This window comes from Diuraphis noxia, unplaced genomic scaffold (genome assembly GCF_037042655.1).
Source record: "Diuraphis noxia isolate RWA-SAM2 unplaced genomic scaffold, SU_Dnox_SAM2 contig0004, whole genome shotgun sequence".
NCBI lineage: Eukaryota > Metazoa > Arthropoda > Insecta > Hemiptera > Aphididae > Diuraphis > Diuraphis noxia.
The window spans coordinates 63969351-63990156 of NW_028301714.1; the positions used below are offsets into that span (position 1 = coordinate 63969351).

General features: G+C 28.4%; 1 protein-coding gene across 4 annotated transcripts in view; it reads right to left on the minus strand.

The window, feature by feature from the left end:
* Positions 1-5775: 5775 nt before the first annotated feature.
* Positions 5776-20806, minus strand: part of LOC107163023 (uncharacterized) — a 319729-nt gene continuing 304698 nt past the window's right edge. For all 4 annotated transcript variants that reach the window (XM_089225839.1, XM_089225837.1, XM_089225838.1 and 1 more), the window contains 2 exons: positions 14148-14289; positions 5776-10966 (listed from right to left, as the gene is read on the minus strand). In XM_089225839.1, the coding sequence (XP_089081965.1) occupies positions 10186-10966; positions 14148-14289 (923 nt within the window). In that variant the 3' untranslated portion in view covers positions 5776-10185. The remainder of the gene's footprint in view (positions 10967-14147; positions 14290-20806) is intronic.

Sequence of the window (20806 nt, forward strand, 5' to 3'; positions counted from 1 at the left end):
TTAACATTTATTTACTTTTTTATTACTTTTTATATACAATTTTTAGTTGATTTGTGATTATATTTATAATTGCTATTTATTTCTTTATTATATTATGGACTACCTATATTGATTTTGATTAGTTCTAAGTGATTTAACGTTTATTTACTTTGTTATTACATTTGATAAACAATTTTTTAAATTGTTATTTATTTATTTTTGTTAGTTGTTTAAGAAGTACTGATTAAAATACACGAATTGCGTCCTGTATTTTCAGGGACGCAATTCGTATATACGCTTTTTACGGGATGCAACTAAGGGGACTCCAGTTGGTTGCGGTCCATTATTTCGAGGTACGTGTAACACTCGGCCATAATATGTTTGATTGACAAATTGACATCACAGTACGGGCATGTGGGGGGTTCAACTCGGGACATTAGGTAACCATGGTGACTCTGGTGTGTTCAATTTTAAGTCTGTTAATGATGGTTTCTATTTTTCGGTTTGAGTGGTTATTCGGCCAATGTAGAGTTGCTTAACTTAATTTCATTAAGCTTATACTTTGTATGGACCATAGGTTTTGCCAGGTTTGTGCTGAAATAAGTTTTATTTTCCGTTTAAAATCTTGAGTGGATATGTTTACGACATTACCTGTGGGAGCTGTTAATGTTGTTTTTTTAGCTAGCGTGTCAGCTTATTCGTTCCCTTTTATCGATGATTGGACTGGAATCCACATTAATTTTAGTAGATTTCCTTCGGCATGGTGGGCAGAAATGGCGATATGAATTTCCTTTGATATGTCATTGGGTTTGTGTGTTTTAGCAATACTTGTTATTGAGTTTAGGGAGTCGTTTAGGACGAAGTTGTTATTTTGTTTTTCTAGTGAATATTCGAGGGCTTTTAAAATAGCGATTGCTTCAGCACCTTCAGCAGTGTATATGGAACATTTTATTGGAAGTTTATCTGTTACTTCTTCTACGTCTTTATATATGATAGCGATTCCCACATTACTTTCCGTTTTGGTTCCAATTTTGATCTGGGCTTAGATAGTTAATTCGTTAGAACTCATTATATTTATATGAACTTATATAAGCGTAACTAAACAATTTAAAAACACTTTTAATTAGAGAATGTAAATAAACAATATACAGTTACTTCCTTTTTTATTAACTAAATGCTTAATAATAATTGCTCATTTATAATTTTCCATTTTGTTTCGGTCTTTGATAGATATTGCAATCATATTATGAGTTGTGAAAAATTACAGGTTTCTAAACATTTGTTTTGTGTAATTTGTAAACTGCGTTTAGGTGTATTAAAAAGTTTTTTAAAACAAATTATAATATGTTTTAAACATAGTAAGTTCATTTTTATGCATCAATGAGACTTGATACTAACAGGTCTGGGGTGTTTTATAGTGGGGCGATAAAGTGATTGGGGGTGATATTCGAGGGAGCCTGTAGTTTGTGAAATTATCATATAAAAAGTATAATTTATATATTTAGTGTTCATCGTATCATGGAAATTGAAAAAATCAAATATATTATAAACTATAATAATGCATTTTTAATACTTCAGATATTCTGAACTTAAATTCTATCTATAATTATTATCTTTGAGTAAGTAGTAGAGTTATTATAATTTTTATTTTTGGAACTATGCTCGGGAACCTTTTTTAAGTACTTAGTTAAAATGATTTGATATTCAACGTTGTGGGTGGTTTATGACCAAAAATCGGATCTAGTACTTTAGAACCGATTTACACCGTAATATGGTACGTCGATATTAAATTGAAAGTTATTTTGACATAAATATAAAATGATGTTATTTTTTACACAACATTTCTTATAGTTAAATAAATTACAAAAAGCAATATAAATATACGTATAATAAATTAACTTAGGCCGTCTCTTCTTTGAATCGAATGTAATTAAAATTTAGCACACTTATTACAGTTACCAACTCAATGAAAACGTATTTTTAACACATTCAATTACATCCTAAAGGAAAGTAGGAGACTAGAGACTGTCAAATTGCATGCGCTTCTTCAGTTTCAAATATTATTGTACCCGATCCGATCACTTAATATTTTGATTTTAGTTAATAATTGTATATTGTGTCATGTGTTGTCCATCACAATTTAGTATTAAAATAGCAGTATTACAAGTAGATAAATATAGAAATAAACTTAAGGTTAAGTACATTTTTGTAAATATTATTAGTTAAATTTTACCATTACAATTTTGTTTTTTTTGTGTGTCTGTGTACAAGATAAGTTGTCGAAATAATGTTTTGATTTTTAACTTAAGTAGTTTTTCTGGTTGGAAAGTGAATCTAGTTGGTGCATTGGGAGATAAAATTTTGAAATTCCCATTAGTTTTCAAAAGTACTGGAAATAACAATAAAAAAAAAAAATAAATAATTTAGGAACAACGAGATTTTTTACGCAAAATCAATTTTTGAGAAAATCGAATTTTGATAATGGTGTAACTCTAAAAAAATTATCGTAGACATAAAATTTTCACTGAATGTTTATTCATTTATTTACATTTTCACTGAATGTTTATAATGGCATTTTCTATATTTGATAGCATTTTCAAAATATTTAAATTTTTTTAAGTTATTTATAGACATTTGATTTTTTCCGTTTTTTTAGTTTTTTATTCTATAAATGTCAATCAAATTTTGTTCGTTGAGTCAAAAACCTTGAAAATTTAATACAAGGTTCCCCATAAGTTGGTTTAATACCTAGCAGTTGGAAAATACATATTTATAACATTTATAAAATGTTCAAATTTTATGGCTGAGGATTGAAAATTTAAAATAAGTTCCTCATAAGTAGTTAATTCTGATGCGAAAAAAATCTAAAAACTATTCAAACACAGTTTTCTTTCATAGTTATTTTAAGTTCAAATTTAGATCAAATTACATATTAAATAACCAAGCATACCGATTTTAGTTATATTGTTATAATTAAAAAAAGCGAGTAAGTCGTGGATGTCGCTCTGCCGTACAGTAGGTTACAAGTGGGTTACTGTAATGAATGGAATTAAATTTGAATCCAATGATATTATATCATTGCATACGAAAAACGATTCTGAGCGGAAACGGTTTATCTGTTTAGGATATATTATAGATTATTAAAAATTTTCAAATCTTAGATTTAAAAAGAAATTTTTTTATGCATTTTCTAGCTTAAAATAATTTGCGAATTTTTGTGATTTTTACGTATATTGTAAAAATTAAAATTTGAATAATTGTAAAAAAAAAATTGTGACTATGTATTTCTTTTATTTTTCAACTGCTATTGTAAAAACATTTTAGGAGCCTTGTATTAAATTTTCAAATCTTAGATATAAAATTAAAATTGTTTATGAATTTCTAGCATAAAATAATTTACGAATTATGTAGAAAATACCAAAAAACGATAGAAGAATTAAACATAAGCCACGACATTGGAGAAAGTCTAGGTCCAAATCCTGAAAACGAAACAAAAACAATACATTTCTTCAAACAATCTCAAATATTAAAGTTATTATAAGTTAACAAAACAATTTTGACATGTACATAATTTATAAGACACAAAATGTCCAAAAATTACATATTTATTTTTTATATTAAAATTAACAATTTTTTTTTCTCTTTCTTTCTAATTATATAAATTAATCCAATGCTATTAAATGGCCCATAGTTGTCGAAGCGGAAATTCTTTGTAAATTTCAAGACCAATCAAAAAAAAAAATTTACGAATTTTCGCGATTTTTACATAATAATATGTTGTCAAAATTCAAACTTTGAATGCTTATAAAAAAAATTGTGACTATGGATTTCTTTTATTTTTCAACTGCTATTGTAACAATAATATGTTAAGAGCCTTGTATTAAATTTTCAAGATCTTCTACCAAAAAAGTAAATTTTTATCGATATTAATTTTAAAAAAAACTAATAATGATCGAAAATTACAAATACCTATGAATAGTTCAACTTAAGTCGAAAATGTTTGAAAATTGCATGGTGGATAGAATATATTTATATAAACATTCGGTGAAAATTGCACGTATCTATGGTTATTTGTTTTAAAGTTACATCAAAAATCAAAATCGATTTTGTCAAAAACTGATTGTGCGTAAAATTTCCCGTTTTCCCCTTAATTTTTAGTTTGTTTTCTCGATTATTTAGGAAAGTATTAAGAAGTTTTTACTTGAAATCAAAAATCGAAGCACTTTTACTGCCCCAAAACGTGATGACAGACGAAAAAAAAAATAAAAATAAAAACACACATCATGGTAAAATCAATACATTCATCGCTCCGCTCAGAATCTAAAACATTATTCGTAGGTAGGTAGTTAAAATTTTTAGAATATACTTTATATTGTAATTATATTAATTAATGTCGTTAATAACTTATATTAATACTTTAGAATAAATTGTATACACTATGAATGACTGAGTGAATCGGATATATAATGAAATTTATTTGATTAATTTAAAATTTATTCTATAGGTACCTATATTTTTTTTTCTGAAATAATAACATTATAATAATTAATAGCGTATAAAATATCCTACGCTGACAACCCGTCTCCGATCAGAATTGTTTTTCGTATACAATGATATTATACCGTTGAATTTAAATTTAATACAATCCATGACGGAACCTACTTTACAGCAAATCGACATCCACTTACCCGCTTTTTACTTTCTATTTTTTTAAGTTGTAACTTACCTAAATAATAATTGTTGGTGCTTAAAATCTGTGGTACGGTTTTATTTTATTATTAATTAGTAGTAATAGTAGAAAATTCAACTCATAAGATGTATATAATGTACTACTTATAGCAATTGTGTTATTTGTGTATTATATTATAATAATATATTCATGATATATCATATAATATTATGACATCACTACTAAAAATACTTAATACTTAAAAGCAATTTATGTATTTCAGTTCTTAGTATTAGATATTTGTGGCATAATTTTGTAAGGAATATAATGTATACGTATTTGAACTTATTTTGAATCATCTGTTATGGTAATTTCCTATTAACATGTAATTAATACAATCAAATTATCTTTTGTATATGGTTGTTCTCATACAAATTTCTTGGTACCTAAGGTTTGTTTTGTTCTCAAAAGGATATTTGTTTCGTTTTACAATATAGGTAATATAAGTATAATGATCACATATTAGTATCTACTTACTTATTGCATATTTGGTTTAAAACAGTTAATAATATTGTTCGGTATTCTGCATATAAACACAATGTATATATGTATATATGTATATATGCATTCAAATTCTGTATTTATTCCGAGTGTAGTGTATATCTAAAAAAAAGCCAGATAAAATGCATCGAGGGGAGATGTACATTTGCGGAGTTTATATTAGCTGCAATGAGGTACCTACTAACCTATTTACATCAACATTTTACATTGATAAAAACGTTACGTTATAGAAAATACGTAAAAAAATGGAAAAATATTAAACATTTTATGAAAAACTCATACATTTTATTTTTATACTGAATTAGAACTTTTTTGGCCCTAACAATACACAATTTTGATACTATAAAAATAAAATAAAATATGTTATCTTATTGAATATACGGATTTTCGATTGAAAAAATTGAATATAAAAATTTCGTTAAGATCGTTTTTTTAAATAATTAAAATAATAATGAAATATATACTTTAGTGGTTTCTTATTGTTGTAAAATATTCCAATAATTTCTCAAATCACTGCTAGTTGAACGAAATTCAAGGAGTAATACAAATACACATATTGATATACATATTTTATTATTGTTGAAAATTATAATTTAATGCAAAAACAATTTTTGTATTTTACTATCATAAAAAGATATCTATTTACAATTCCATTAATACATCGTATAAACGGTATAATATTATTCAACAGTACAATAATTTATTTACATGCACATAGTTGAAAACAAATAATGTAATAACTGATTGATATTATTAAGTAATATGTTAGATATGGACACGGTTTATTATTACAACAATATACAGTACGATCATTTTTTTAAAAGTAATTTCTATAGGTGCATATTCTTCATCAGATTTTTTACTCCAATCATCATATAATACGGGCCAATCAGCCGACATAATATTCCACCGCCTAAATCAAAATATTTAAGCATTTATTGCGGGTATAAATCCAAAATTTTCTGCCCCCGTTGCCATTGCAACTCTCACGATTTGGGAAAACATGCAAGACTAAGAGTTAGCGTTGTTATTAATTATTCAGAGAAAAACGCGAGTGAGTGGATAAAATGCGGCGGATCACAGTTGCCTATAGTTTTTTAGCCAGTGAAATATAAAATAATGAATAATGAACCCGTTGGAAAACGCTGTGAAATACCTGGCATATGAAACGCGTCGAAAAACGCTACGTATAGCCTCGGCCTCAGAGTTTTTCGGCTGGATTACGTTGAATTGAATCGGGAGTTTTGTTTTTTTACAAGCTAGGGACGGGAACCTAAACACATTATCTGAATTGAATTTTTTTCGATTGAGAGGCATTTAAAGTTTAAATCATAAATATAGATATCTTGTATTTCTATATTGGTGTTGAAAAGCAAACATTTTGTAAAAACTCTAGTTTGAGTTATTATTAGTTTTTGTTAATTGTTGCAATGACAATATCTATTTAAATACATTATTCAATACGATCTAAGTAAAATACCATATTTAGCTCAACAAAAATCAAATTAATTTAAATGGATTTCTAAATTTTAATAAATCAGAAAAAATATATTTAAGATTAAATCTGAAATGTTTCTCATTCGGTCAATTTTGATTTTGAAATTTAGAAGTTAAGAGCCATAGTTTTTGAGTTTAAAATTACTTTAAAGTATAAGCTGACCCAATTATAGTAGGTATCGGATGAGGTTGGTATTTATGTGGTTTCTAGTCTATGTAAATTAAGTGTGTATTCAATGCAACGTAGTCTTGCCGAAAAAATGTAGTTATTAATCGATAAAATGATCACACTTTGTAGAACAGATAAAATTAATATTAATTATTATTTAGTACTAATTACAACACTTTACATTAAATACAAGTAAATTTACAAAGACAAATCGATGGTAAAACAATATTAATATACGTATAGTGGTAACATACTTAGTTGATTAAATGATAATAATAATTATTGCATATACTTAGGAAGTAAAATAATGAAACAATTTTAAAAGTAAAACAGAATACCACCAAACTGGTAAATTTGGGCCAAAAACATATTATCTTTTTTGCGTCTTACTTATAATTTATTGTTCTTAATCGTTACTTAATGACTTTCAAATATTTCTTAAACACGTTTTTAACAAAATTAAATTAGTTTGGAGACTTTGATATTTTTTGTTTCATCTTGGTATGTAGTTTTATCCACTAAGTAAAAGTATTTTAATGCATTTTAAAAATCTTAATTTTTGACACATGATTTTACAATAATACTTATAATATTGAAAAATTGGATTTTATGGTGTTACCTAGATTGTGTTAAATTAAAATCACGTACTATCAAAGTGTATGATCTAAGGTGTCAAATTGGAGAAAGTTGATAGACTCAAAAATAAAATAAGTGAAAAGTAGGTACTTATAGAACATATTTATTTAATTTTGCATATTCTTCATTATATTATTAGAATATTTAAATATTCTTATAGAATTAATTAAGATACATGTTCTTGTCTAACTTGATAAATTTAAACAACTGTATTAATTTTCTTTTAATTTTTAATACAACTTGTAAACTGTCTCAAATAACTCCTTCTAAGTTCTAAACTTATCTAGTCTTTTTTGACGAAGGAGCAAACTAAAAAATATCAACAGTTGACTTTTAAGTTAGGTATTTTAATATGAAAAATTAAATTAAATATGATTAAAAAGGTCAAGGGAACTAAATACATACGTGAGCAAAATTTGACGTAGGTAATAATTCGATTTTTGTTTAAAGAAATAAAATTTAAAAAAAATTAGTAGATATAAATAAAAGTTAAATTTGTAACATTTACAAATTTTATAAAATTGTTCGACGCGGTTATTATTCATATAATATGTTCTGGATTCATACGTAATAATAATTTAATACGTTTATACACACATAAAGGTAGGTAATGTATTTTATAAACAAGAGAATGCAATATAATTATAACAATATAACATTTAAAACATTTAAATTAAATCATTTTGGTAAGTTGTAAAATTTAATGGGTATGTAATAATTAAACCTGGTGAAATAATTACTAAACATTTTGAATACATTACTTAACAATATAATTAAATTAAAATTTTAGGTAATATACACTTTTAAGAATGTAATGCTTAATTTATTAAGGATTTTTCTTTAAGTCATGTGGGTCTGTCTAAACAAATATTATTTTCAGAAATGAAAAAAAAATCCATTACGCACTTATTAAAATAAATTAAAAGAAAAATATTGAGCGTTATAAAAATATATAAATTAGATATATTTTTCTGGGTGGGAAATTAGTGTCACAATTACAAGTAAAATTAATTTCTAACACTCGTACAATTAAAAATATAAATTCAACACAACATATACCTTATATATTAAACGAAATAACAAGTCTATAATTTATTGCCAGTTACTATTGCGGTATCGAATACCTAGGTGGCTAGGTATAGGTACATACTACAAATACAGTTTGGTAATTTGAGTGGATTACCTAATTTATTTGGTACAAGTTCCGTTTTATTTACAAAAAGTACTGTAATATATGATTCTGTTTTTGCCAAGGTCCTTTTTAGATTTACTTTTATTACATTTAAAACAGGAATTAAAATATTTCAGTGTACCTACATTAATGTTACCGATATTAAAAAAGAGTTTTTAAAAACGAATACGAGATGAACTGGTTGTGATTAATATTGATTCATAAAATCATTTAATCAGTTATTGTTTGTGTAGAACCATTGTAAAAAATAACTGGTTCTTTTTAGATTGTCAATAAAAAACGTAACTAATAATTATTCACTTCTATCCGTTATAAAAACAATCACTTATAACGAGTTTATTTAAATATTTATATAGAACTATTGCTTAAATATTGAAAATTATTAGGCTAACTAATGTTATATGATAATATATTGATATCGGAACAGAAATTGTTTACATTGTTCAACATTAAACGTGTTGGGCATAAGGCATCCTCAATTAGAGGGTGAAGTAGTATAATAATAGTAGTATAATAGTAGTATAATAATCTGTCGCCTGCTGTCTGTTATTCTGGTCTAAACATTATCATCGGGTTGATTAAAAGTAAAACTAAAATGTTAGAAGTTTTATATATATTGACATAATTTTTATGGTCTTGTCACATAAATTAATAATAAACGTAAACAATTTTTATTTTCCTTGCACTACACTGTGGCCTACAGCATAAGAGCATACCTATACGGAATCTGTGGAGGACAAGCGGGGACTGCGTCTCAGATATTTAAATGAGTGGGAAATAGTGTCGTTTTACCTTATAGAATTTTAGTTTTACCTGCACAGAATGTCCCCTTCCCTCCAATAATTTACCCCAGATTACACATATGAGTAGATGGTAGTTACTATAGTTGCCTACATTTTTTTTCTCTTGGTTATTCGACGTTGAAAATTGATAACATGGTAAGTACATTGTTACTTGTTATATGCAGCGATAGAAATGATGTAATGATGATAATAATAATAATAATAATAATTTTAATAGTAAAATAATAATATGTTTTGTCGCAACGGATGTACCGGAGAATTTATCAAATTTTTTTCATTGAAAAATGGTAGCAAGATCCACACGCGTTCACACTTCAACAGAATCGTCTGCCTCTGCGATCGTGTCCAAGTTGGTCAAGTCGACTACAGATATGGACGGTGGCGGCGGCGACTCCTGCAGGACGCTACCGAACTTGATATCGAAACAGTCAGCGGCCAACGTGGCCGGACTGACCGCGACGTTGGGTTTCCCCCCGGTGGCAATGGCCACGATCTCGGGTTGCGGGTATCCGTTGTGACCTATGTAGTTGGCCATCATGGCCGCGGGCCCGTCACATTCGGCCGCCACTGCACGACAATTGCGATGGCTGCGATCGTCGTCGTCGTCCCCACCGCCGCCGTCATCGAAACCACAGTCTGTCGATGTCCCGCGACGGCCACCGCGGCCTCGTTTCGCGTGTCAGGACTTTGCGGCAACAGTGGCGGTGGTATTAGAGCCGGTGCCACGCGTAGAAGACAACGTCAGATCGCTTATACTGCCTCCGCAACCGCCGACGCCGCAGTCTTCGCGTTGCTGTTGCTGCGCCGAGTTGACGCCACTACTGCAGCAGACACCACCCCCGTCACTTGTCTGTGCTGTCGCGGGCCGGTACAGCGTCTTGAGTTTGGTGGACACGCCGTGGTGTACGATGTTGAAGCACATGGCCGTCAGTGCCATGCCGGAAAGTATGTACACGGAACAGAACCATACGGTGGTCGTACCAGTGAGCGTCACGTCCATCGACCTCGAGTTGCCGTAACCGATAGTGCTGAGCAACATGAAGCAGAAGAACACGCAGTTCAGGTACGACTTGTCGCCGGCGTCAAGCTGGTGCAGAACGGCCGCACCGCAGCCGATGTACGCTGACATGAACGCGAATCCAACTAATAGCAGCGGCACGAAACTGGCGCTGTCCGCCGCGGCCGCGGCCAGCTCCGCGGCGGCCATCGATGCTGAATCGGACACTGCGGCGGCACTGGCCGCCGCCGCCGCTCGGTCTGACACCCTCAGGAACACGCCATCGTCCGCGTCGCCCGGCCGCACGTAGTACGGTTCGAGTGCGTGGCCGGAGAACGTTTTCATTTGCATGCCGTACTCCTTCCGTTCGCGTTTTAACTTCATCCGCCGTTCTTTTTCTTCCATCAGTTTCTCGTCATAACAACAATACCCACACTTGGAGCACAGACAACAACACAGTGACCTGCAACAGAGACGAATTTCGATCATATTATTATAATATTATCGTGTTGAATTTTGAGTGTTACCTATTGCAATTTTGTATAAATAGAAATATTATGTGGATACGACAAACGTATTAAAATAAATACGAAAATATGCGAAATAGACAACGAATCACAAGTTTACAGATAATTGTCCTTAAAACGACGAAAATATCCGCAGACGCTAAATTTCATATAGACCATAATAGTACTAATAGTTTTATATCAGTAAATTAAAAATTACCAGCAAATAATTTAAAATGGAGTGCTTATTTTAAGGTTAGGAAAACTTTTGTATATATTTTAATTTATTACAAATATTAAATTATTTATATGGGAAAACAGAGACTTAACACTTCGATAATGTTACAAATATACTATAAAAATCTAGTCCTAGTTAGAAATCGTGGATTGGTTTCCCTTCAAAATATTTTACTTTATTATCGAAACTATGCGTAAGTATTTATAACAATCATGACATTTCGTGGTATCCATATTATATGGAGCCAAATGTCTAATTAATAAAACATTATTATTCAATAGCATATATTTGGAGTGATTCCGTGAACCAATTTGTTGTTTACTATTTCCCATAAATAATCCGAAACATAAAATACGATAATCAGCATCAACATTTTAATTATTGCACGATATGATGGTTATTCGATGGAATTCTCGAATTATAAAATAAAATATCAGCTTGGGAATGGTCTTTCTCAAACTGTCTAAATGTAATTATTAAGAAGAGTTGTAGTCGAAGTCCAGAGCGAAATCTTTTAAACCTATTTCGTTTTTCTATAATATTCTCAATTAGTATTTACTAAATTTTTTTTTTTTTTTTTATTTAAAATTAAGCCGCAACAACAAAGATTATTGGCTGAAGTTAAATTTAACATATGGTGATAAAAGGAGGGATATTTATACAATTCAAGCTTGGGGTATTTACTAAATTGTAGGATCTAAGAAGTATAACTGGATAAAAGAATAAAAAAATGGATCATCCTCAATCGGGTATCGCTGAATCTTATTATCTACAAAATTCGTTGTTTTTATAAAACAGAAGGCGAAGACAAGTGAAACAAGACGTAATATAATCATTCGTTATTTCCGTATATTTCGCAATTTACGGTCAACAATTCAAGTTAAGCTTAGTTAGTTGGTTAAAAATTAGAGTGAATCACGACCTATTATGAAACTTAATAACCGTATAAGAACATTATCAATCATGTTCAATTGTTGAGGGGGGGGGGAGTTTTACGACGATTCAATTTTTTAGTGAATTTTTCGTAAGTATATAAAATATAAAAAGCTAAATAATTTAAAAGTGCGCATAACTCGCTTACGTGTAGCGGCGTCCTCTGGAGAAATCACGAGATGGGCATACACGTGGTAAACATTTTTCACCTATTCTATAAAGTATAAGTGCTGTTTAATATTCCCACACAAAAAATTTTTTGTAGGTACACTCTTATCAATTGACCCGTGAAAATATTATGTCTTCATTAAGTACGAAACGCGAGCAGGGCAGCCACATCTCGAAATCGACGAACGCGATCAGGCTCCGTAACAAGGCTCAAGAGTGTTAAATAAATCGCCTTTGGTCGATTGTACCCGGTTCGGTTGCTGTTCGCAGTTATTCCGAGACTTACAGATTTCACCAACAATGCGCAATTATCTCTCGACAACAATCACATTTCATCGGGAAATACTCTCTGACCACGATAATAATAATGATATTAATAATAATTATTAGTATTATTCTCGGGAGTACCGAGCTTTTGTGCGTTAATAATATTGCCGTTATTCCGCGTATTCTAAACAAAGATCGAGCTTTTAATCGGGTAAATTATTATAATCCTTATATAGAGTCACGTGTTATTGTGTAGCTATTATACATTTTTACAAGATAATATGTTTTTTTTCCTAAGCTTGTCGAGTGGCTTAGGATTATTCTACTTATACATTTCATTTTTAAGCAATGGATGTTTATCACGCAATACACGATCATTAAAACACTCTATTGTATTATCGTTCAAAAAATAAAATTGTGACAGTAAACTAAATTTGATCTATTTGGTAAGTTAAATGTATATTTGTGTTTGCAAGTTATATTATTATCTATCGACACATACCTACAATTTATTATAGTTTTCTTATATAAATATAAGAACGCCTTAGCTACTTTACACGGGTATAACTATCCATTTATTTTTAAATTTAATCAGTACTACGTACTTTCGTAATATTATACAGACATCTGTGTAAAAATCTATACTATATTTAAAATATAAGTTTGTTTCGTTTTGAACTTTTTTACCAACGCAAATAAATAAAATGCACATATTTTATGAAAATTACAGCTGAACCATCATAAGTTAATGCAAAGTTGTTATACGACTCGTATTTTCGTATGCGTTCAAATCAAATATTTTTCATAAACCACTCTTCAAAAACATTGAACTTTCGTACCTATGTATTCGTATTAGTGTACTCGTATTACATATAAATTATTGAATATTGATGTGAAAATATAGGAAAAATGACACGTGAATGCCATATAAACAAGTGCTCTAAAAGTGTATTGGGTAGGGGAAAAAATTAAAACCATTTGTCGATATATATACGAGACGATGGATAAAAGTGACAACCGAAAAAGAATCACGTTTTCAAGTAACTTCTATACTACTTCTTGGAACTATTGGGAAATGGAAAAAATGTAAATTTTTTTTTCCGTCAACTGCAGCTTTTGTTTCTTTAATAATGATTGATGTGTGAGATATCAATTCTCAGTTTAGTCTAAATACAATAAATGCTTATCCAAGACCCGAGGATGTGCGATGTCTTATGTACAAACGAGTATGCATATATAATTATGAGGAGATACCTTTACCGTGTTAAAATAGAAAAATATTTAATAGCTTATATTTAACGAAGTTTAAGAAGAGGTAACACACTGTCATTCAATTTGTCACGGGAAACATATTGTGGGATAAGCTATTATCTAAATAATAATACGAAAACGATTATTTGCTCAAATTGCTCTCCAACTTATTAAAATGGACACGATTTATTTGAATCTATATATTTAAATGATTTTCATTAGTATTTGCAATTAATCAGAACTTCATTATTATACATTGAATACATAGTTGTATTAATTACCTGGTAAATATTCCTCGGGCACACCATGCCAACAGACCACCAATGCTTGATAAGTACACTAACATCAATGGGATGCCAATCAACGCGTAAACCATTGTAACCATTTTACCTATAGCGGTCTTCGGTGTGATGTTTCCGTATCCTGTGAACAATAACATACAATATTATAACAATATATCAATATATAAACAGTGTACAATAATTATTGTTAATGCACCATCAGAATAAAACATTACCATGTTACTATATATTCTAGTGTATACAATTCCGCGGGAACTGGAACTGGACGTATTCAAATCAAAATTGAATGAAACGATGGGAATGAATATAAAAACGTACACACACGCGCGCGTACATATAATAATGTAAATAATAATATATACAATATGTTTTTGAATTTATCGTGGTGTTGATACTTATAATATTCATAATTGATATAAATGATACAATGAGTGAAATACGACTAGTACTGAAAATAACTATGTTATAGTTTTCGATTGAAATGTTTGTACCTATTCCACGTTTAAATCATTCTGGTTGGCACTAACTATGTACACTTTATAGTATTGTTTCTTCTCTCATATTAGAATAATAATAATGGCTTCCGTCCGGCTTTACGTTGCACTTGACGATAAAAGTTTTGTAATTTCGTACCATTTGGTTATACAGATCCTAAAATATAGTGTGGAACTTTTGCGTTTTGCGCTCCTCGAGTTTTGGTTTGAAATAAGATACATTTAGGTTCAAATATTAATCCATATTTATATTTTATGTATATAAAAACATTTTATCCAAATTATATTTTTGTGGTCAAAAACTACTCAAATATGCACCCATTGGGAGGGGGGAAAGATAGGGAACTTCCTCCCCCCTGGACAAAAAAATAATATAAATGGGTAGTGTATGATGAGCCTTCATCGTGAAAGAGTGGACATAAACTGCAAGGATATTTTCATTCAGGATGTCATTAATATGTATGGAATAAAACGAAGAAATTTGCAGTTCTTATTTACTGATACGGAATAATATATTAGATTAGATTGTTTGATTTTCTATTTTTATCTATACTTTCTATACTTTCAATGTTTTTTAATCAACTTTACCTATATATATGACAATACAAATATAACATGCATATTTACATTAATTATGTGAAAATAACATTAAATCTTTACTATCTTACATTTGAGATTTTTTTTATTTTGACCCTCCTCAAAATTTTATCTATGGGTGCCCATTATAATATGTCTACTATTGTGTCTAGTCTGTCTAGTATTATAAATATAAAATATTTCATATGAACGCATACTTTTTTAAAACCATTACAATGATCTGTCTTGCTCATTGTAGTTCGCAAGTAAATGTATTACTATTATTTTTTTAAAGATATTATCATAATTTGTCTGCATGGGTACACAAAAACTAAAACACGAGAATATTTTGTTTATTGTGAATAACATTATTGTTATTTAATTTAGGGGAAACATTTGTTTAGTAGCAAATAACAGTATATCATCTATAAGAATACACATGGTATTGTGATATATTATGATAATGAAAAGTTTTACTTAAGCAAAAATTATTGAATAGTTTGTTAAAAAATGTATTAAAATTATTTTACTCGTACCAGTAAAAAGTTAGTTTTGGTAAAATGATAATTGTTTTTATAGGAATTATAACGTGATCTGACCAGACAACATGGTAAACAATATAGTATTTACCACATAGCTTAGTTATTTTCTTAGTAGTAGTCAGCCAATTGTTGAAATCAATAATGAAATACATCTTATTATTATTACCATTAAGTATACATTAAATATAATTTATATGATGCTATGGAATATGACGAACAGACGAAGAACGTAGACTGGACTTAATGGGCGTAGTCGTGTACATACAAAGGAAATATTTGAACGATTTTCAAAATATAAATTTAGATTGTTATAGACTATCTATTATTTTACCTCATAACTCATAAGATTTTCTACAAAGGTTATTGGTTGTATATTAAATTTTTAGCTAGTTAATATATAGTTATATTTATCATTTTTTATTCATTACTGGACTATAATATTTAACTTGCTTCATTTTTATTTCATTGGTATTTTATTTCAAATTGAATATCTTTACGTGTTAATCGTAAATGTATGATGTAAAATTTAGAAATATGTGAAAAATGACATTTAGTTGATTATATTTACCAGAAGTGTCATAATTTCGTAAATTTTATTATTGCACTCATAATGATTTATTGTTGTTTAAAAATAAATTTTTTTGACCTTAACTGTTAAAATTGCTTCATTTCGGTGTTACCTCATTTGTGTAGGTAGGACGTAAGTACTTGGTGATACACATTTATGTTATTAATTTCAATGTTAAAACTAACTCATATTTTTAACGATTTATTTTATGTTTGTTTTGTCACTAATGTGTTTATATTGCACGCATATAAATATATATATGTATAAATGTTTGAATTAAATTAGTTCCAAATGACGGTGTTGGATAAGTACAATTTGGTTTGATTATAGAGTGTACTTATGATAACTTAAATGGAACATTTATATATTATAATATATATATTATATCTATATATAATATATATTATATATACATATATAATACACGGAGTTGAGTATTCAAATATCTTAGGCTGCACTACTAATAGAAAATAATTAAACTAATACCATTTATCGTTTAGTAAAAATGGATCTACTTTTAAAATAATTAAATCTCAGTCTTACTGTCTTTGTAATATTCTGTATAAATTTAGAATTCAGTGAAATTTATTTTTAACACACACAAAAAAGGAAAAGTTCTTTTAACACCATTCAATGTTTTTAAGAACCTTTTCATTTTTTAGTCGACTGCATTTATTTTATATAAAGATAAGTTTTAATTAAATAATTTATCCAGTTTACGTTAGTACGTTATGTTTATTATTATTATGCATAAAGTATATCGTAACATTTTAATATAATATAGTACTTTTAATTTTCACATAATATCTTAACAATATGAGGCTAATAATATTATAATTAGGGAATTATTTTTTTCCTCTTTAAATTAATCAATTTAAATAGTGAACAATAAATAAATAAAATTTCAATTTCATTATAAATTATATAATATAGTGAGTGGATTAATGCATATATATATATATACATATATGTGATTGAAGTAACTCATACGGCAATATTTCTAACACATATTGAAAAAGGATTTTCTATGTAAATCGCGATGAAATATGTACATCGCACTAAGGATTAGTTCTCAATGAAAAAGCATATTTTATCTTCTTTCTCATTTCAATTAACTCGTAAAAAAGAGTCGTTTCTGTTTTTGATTTTCTACCGCGAAATAATCTGACTATGCAAATTCGTTAGAAATATTATGTAAATTGTTTGAAAATCGCTTCAAGTGCTCGCAGTGAAACAAATGTTTCTGGCGTATGAGTCTCATAAAGATACTATTTCAGGCAATCGGTCGAACAGTTTTCAATCTCTTTTGTTAGCTGGGAAAGATTGCAAACCGCAAAATAAAAATAAGGTATCACTACCGATACGTATCGACTTATATGCATATGTGACACATACACATACACATATTATATATATATTATATATATATATATATATATATATTTATTTATTTGTGTGTGTGTGTGTCGCATCAGATTCAATATTGTTTTTGTATTATGAAAATTTTTATCGACACCCTGTCACCACCGTCAGTCGTTATACGCACACATCGAATTGATTCATGAATTATTATTCTCGTCGATGGTTTCATTATTTCTGCCCAATGCTTTTTTGTTTACTGGGAAATTCAATTTTCACAGCGACATATACGTGTAGTACATAGATATAAAATATAATAATATTCTAAAATTTGATCATTTTATACAAATTGAATGCTATTTTATTAATCGTGAATTGTAAGTTATGCACAACAATAGATGATTCAACACAAATATTTGAAGTAGCCTTCAAGTAGTACTTCAAGTAGGTTATGAATAATAATAATATGTTCTAATAAATATATATTTTTAAATAAAATAAAATTGTTTACATTTTTATCCACTATTTGTTAATTAGAATATTATACAACTTTTTGTGATGCACTGACATATTTTGCATGACATAATGGTTAATGTGAAAAATAAATTAATCATTATCATTGAATTGATAAATTTAGAATATAGGGTGTCTTGCGAGTGATTTATTTATTTTTATTTTATTTATTTAATTTACCCTTTGCAATATCTCCTGAGATAATAAATATATCATAAATCTGGTTTTTTTTTATTAGACCCACGTAGACAAGGGCGTATTTTATTAAATTTTTTGGTAAACTTGTTATCTGCATATAGCTAAATTTACAGATACACTATGTAAAATCACAAAAAAAGAAATCAGAAGAAACATGTTGCAAAATAAAATATTATTATAATTTATGGTGGGCCATACTAATGTTTAATAGATAATATGTCAATAACAGTGGCGAATTTGGGAATTAGGAATTTCCCTTTATTATTTTGCAAGTAAGATATTATTTCAATTGTATAAAAATATTCTTTGAACATATTTTATTTTATTTCAGATTTCTTGGCAGATTAACAATCTGTTAGATAACGTCAAAACGGGGAGATCTTATGTTTTATGTTAGGAGTTAGATACATACGTGTTTATTAAATATTAAGCCTGCAGTAGTAACTAAAAAGTTTCAACGAACGAAAACTCTTTTATAGCTCAGTCATTAGCTTGGTTACATCGCTTTGGTAAACCAAAAATGGTTTGGATACCTAATAATAATAGTTATATTATGGTATCATAATAATTATGGGTCTGAAAGGAAAATGCATTTAAAGATTTTCCTTTGTAATATGATGTTGATATAAAATTAGTTAACAATTTAAGTTATGCATCAAAGTAAACAATGTGCTTTTGGACTAATTAAAAATTAAAAATAAACTACCTATGCATATTTTCAAAAAAATGAAAAATGTAGTTAAAGCGTTGCTTAATAATGTAAAATATGATAAAAAAACAAAAATAGAATAAAGTGACAGCTGATGTTATTATTATATTTCATAATTTTTGAAAACATTAAAATGTTATAAAATAAAACATAATATAACGAGTAATGAATGTGAAAATAATACATTTTACTGCAGTCATGAGATATTGCAATAACATCTTATTGTTCATCTACCTAATACCATTTAATATTTTGTTTTGTAGCATACTTGTCATTTAGTAGAACAAAAATTTATTTCGATTTTACGTGAATTTGAAGTTTGAAAAAATATATACGAATAATCCCGTATATTATAAAATACAGCTTGGAAGGTTTGAGATAAATCGTTTACCATGTTGCTGTATGCCTCCTGTGTGTAATACACGCCGTAGATCTATATTTATACAAGTATTGTTAGTTGTTACATACTGCATTACTACTTGTTACATCATTTCATCAGTGGCACATTTAGAGGGGAGGATTTTACAAAAGGAAAAAATATCTCAAGTGATAAATGTTTGGGGTGGTGTTAACAGTGGCAGTCGGAAAATCGTAGTCTATAGATATGTTGACTATTACACTCCATATAATTTAAGAAATCAACAATTATTTTATTTTATCTAAAAAAGGTAATCACTTATTGCTTAGATAAAATTGTAACTGCAGAGTAAGAAAATATAAAAAAAATCATTTGATGAACTCTTCAAAGTTTTGATATGCATGACTACAATGAATAATGTGTGTAAAAAAGCCAAAGATATATATCAAAATGACTTAGGAATATAATTTCCAAATTAAAGCATCAAATTTAGGTCACACTTAGAGAGCTTTCAGAAAGATAATAAAGGGGTTCTAAAAAGCTTTCAATGTATGCTATTATTTTTTAAACAAAATGGTTTGTTGAAATATATCCTACATTGATATTGATCTAAAAATCATGCTATGCATAGGGCACGCTGTCAAACAATAATTGTTCTATAGAAGCATAGTTTTTTATATTATTAAAACGAGAGAAGTCTTATAGGATTTCACATTAAAAAAAAAGAATAGTATATGGCAATACCACCCCTCCTCTCAACATCATCTGCAAAAATAAATTACAATTAAATCTTTGATGATTTCAAAATTATAGTAATTATAGTATAATAAGTATACTAGATTACTAAACTAAATAGTATATGTGTTTTATGTTTTATGTAAAATCATGATTTGGAATTAATTATCCTTTTACAAAAAGTTTGATAGCTCAGAAAATATTTTAATTTAGTTTTCTTACAACAAATAATCTGCTTAAAAATTCTCAGTAAAAATAGAATCCACCTTTATTTGTAAAAAAGGAAGTTTGTAATTACACAGAAATCTTCTTAAATGGTATAAAAATGTAATTATTGAAAAATATGGTCCTTAGGTGGGTATACTTAAAAAATCTGAAGATCAGAATTTTAATGAATGTAGTATTATTGAAAATAATTATGGGAATATGCATGCCCAATAAATATTGCCTGTATACAGATATTAAAGTAATAGCTGATTCAAAAGTCCGATTATGGGCATTCTATAAATACATTTGCTTTGTAAATAGTTCAATGACTTTTACTCAATAGTTGATCGAATTAATATACTTAAATTTGTAAATAGTT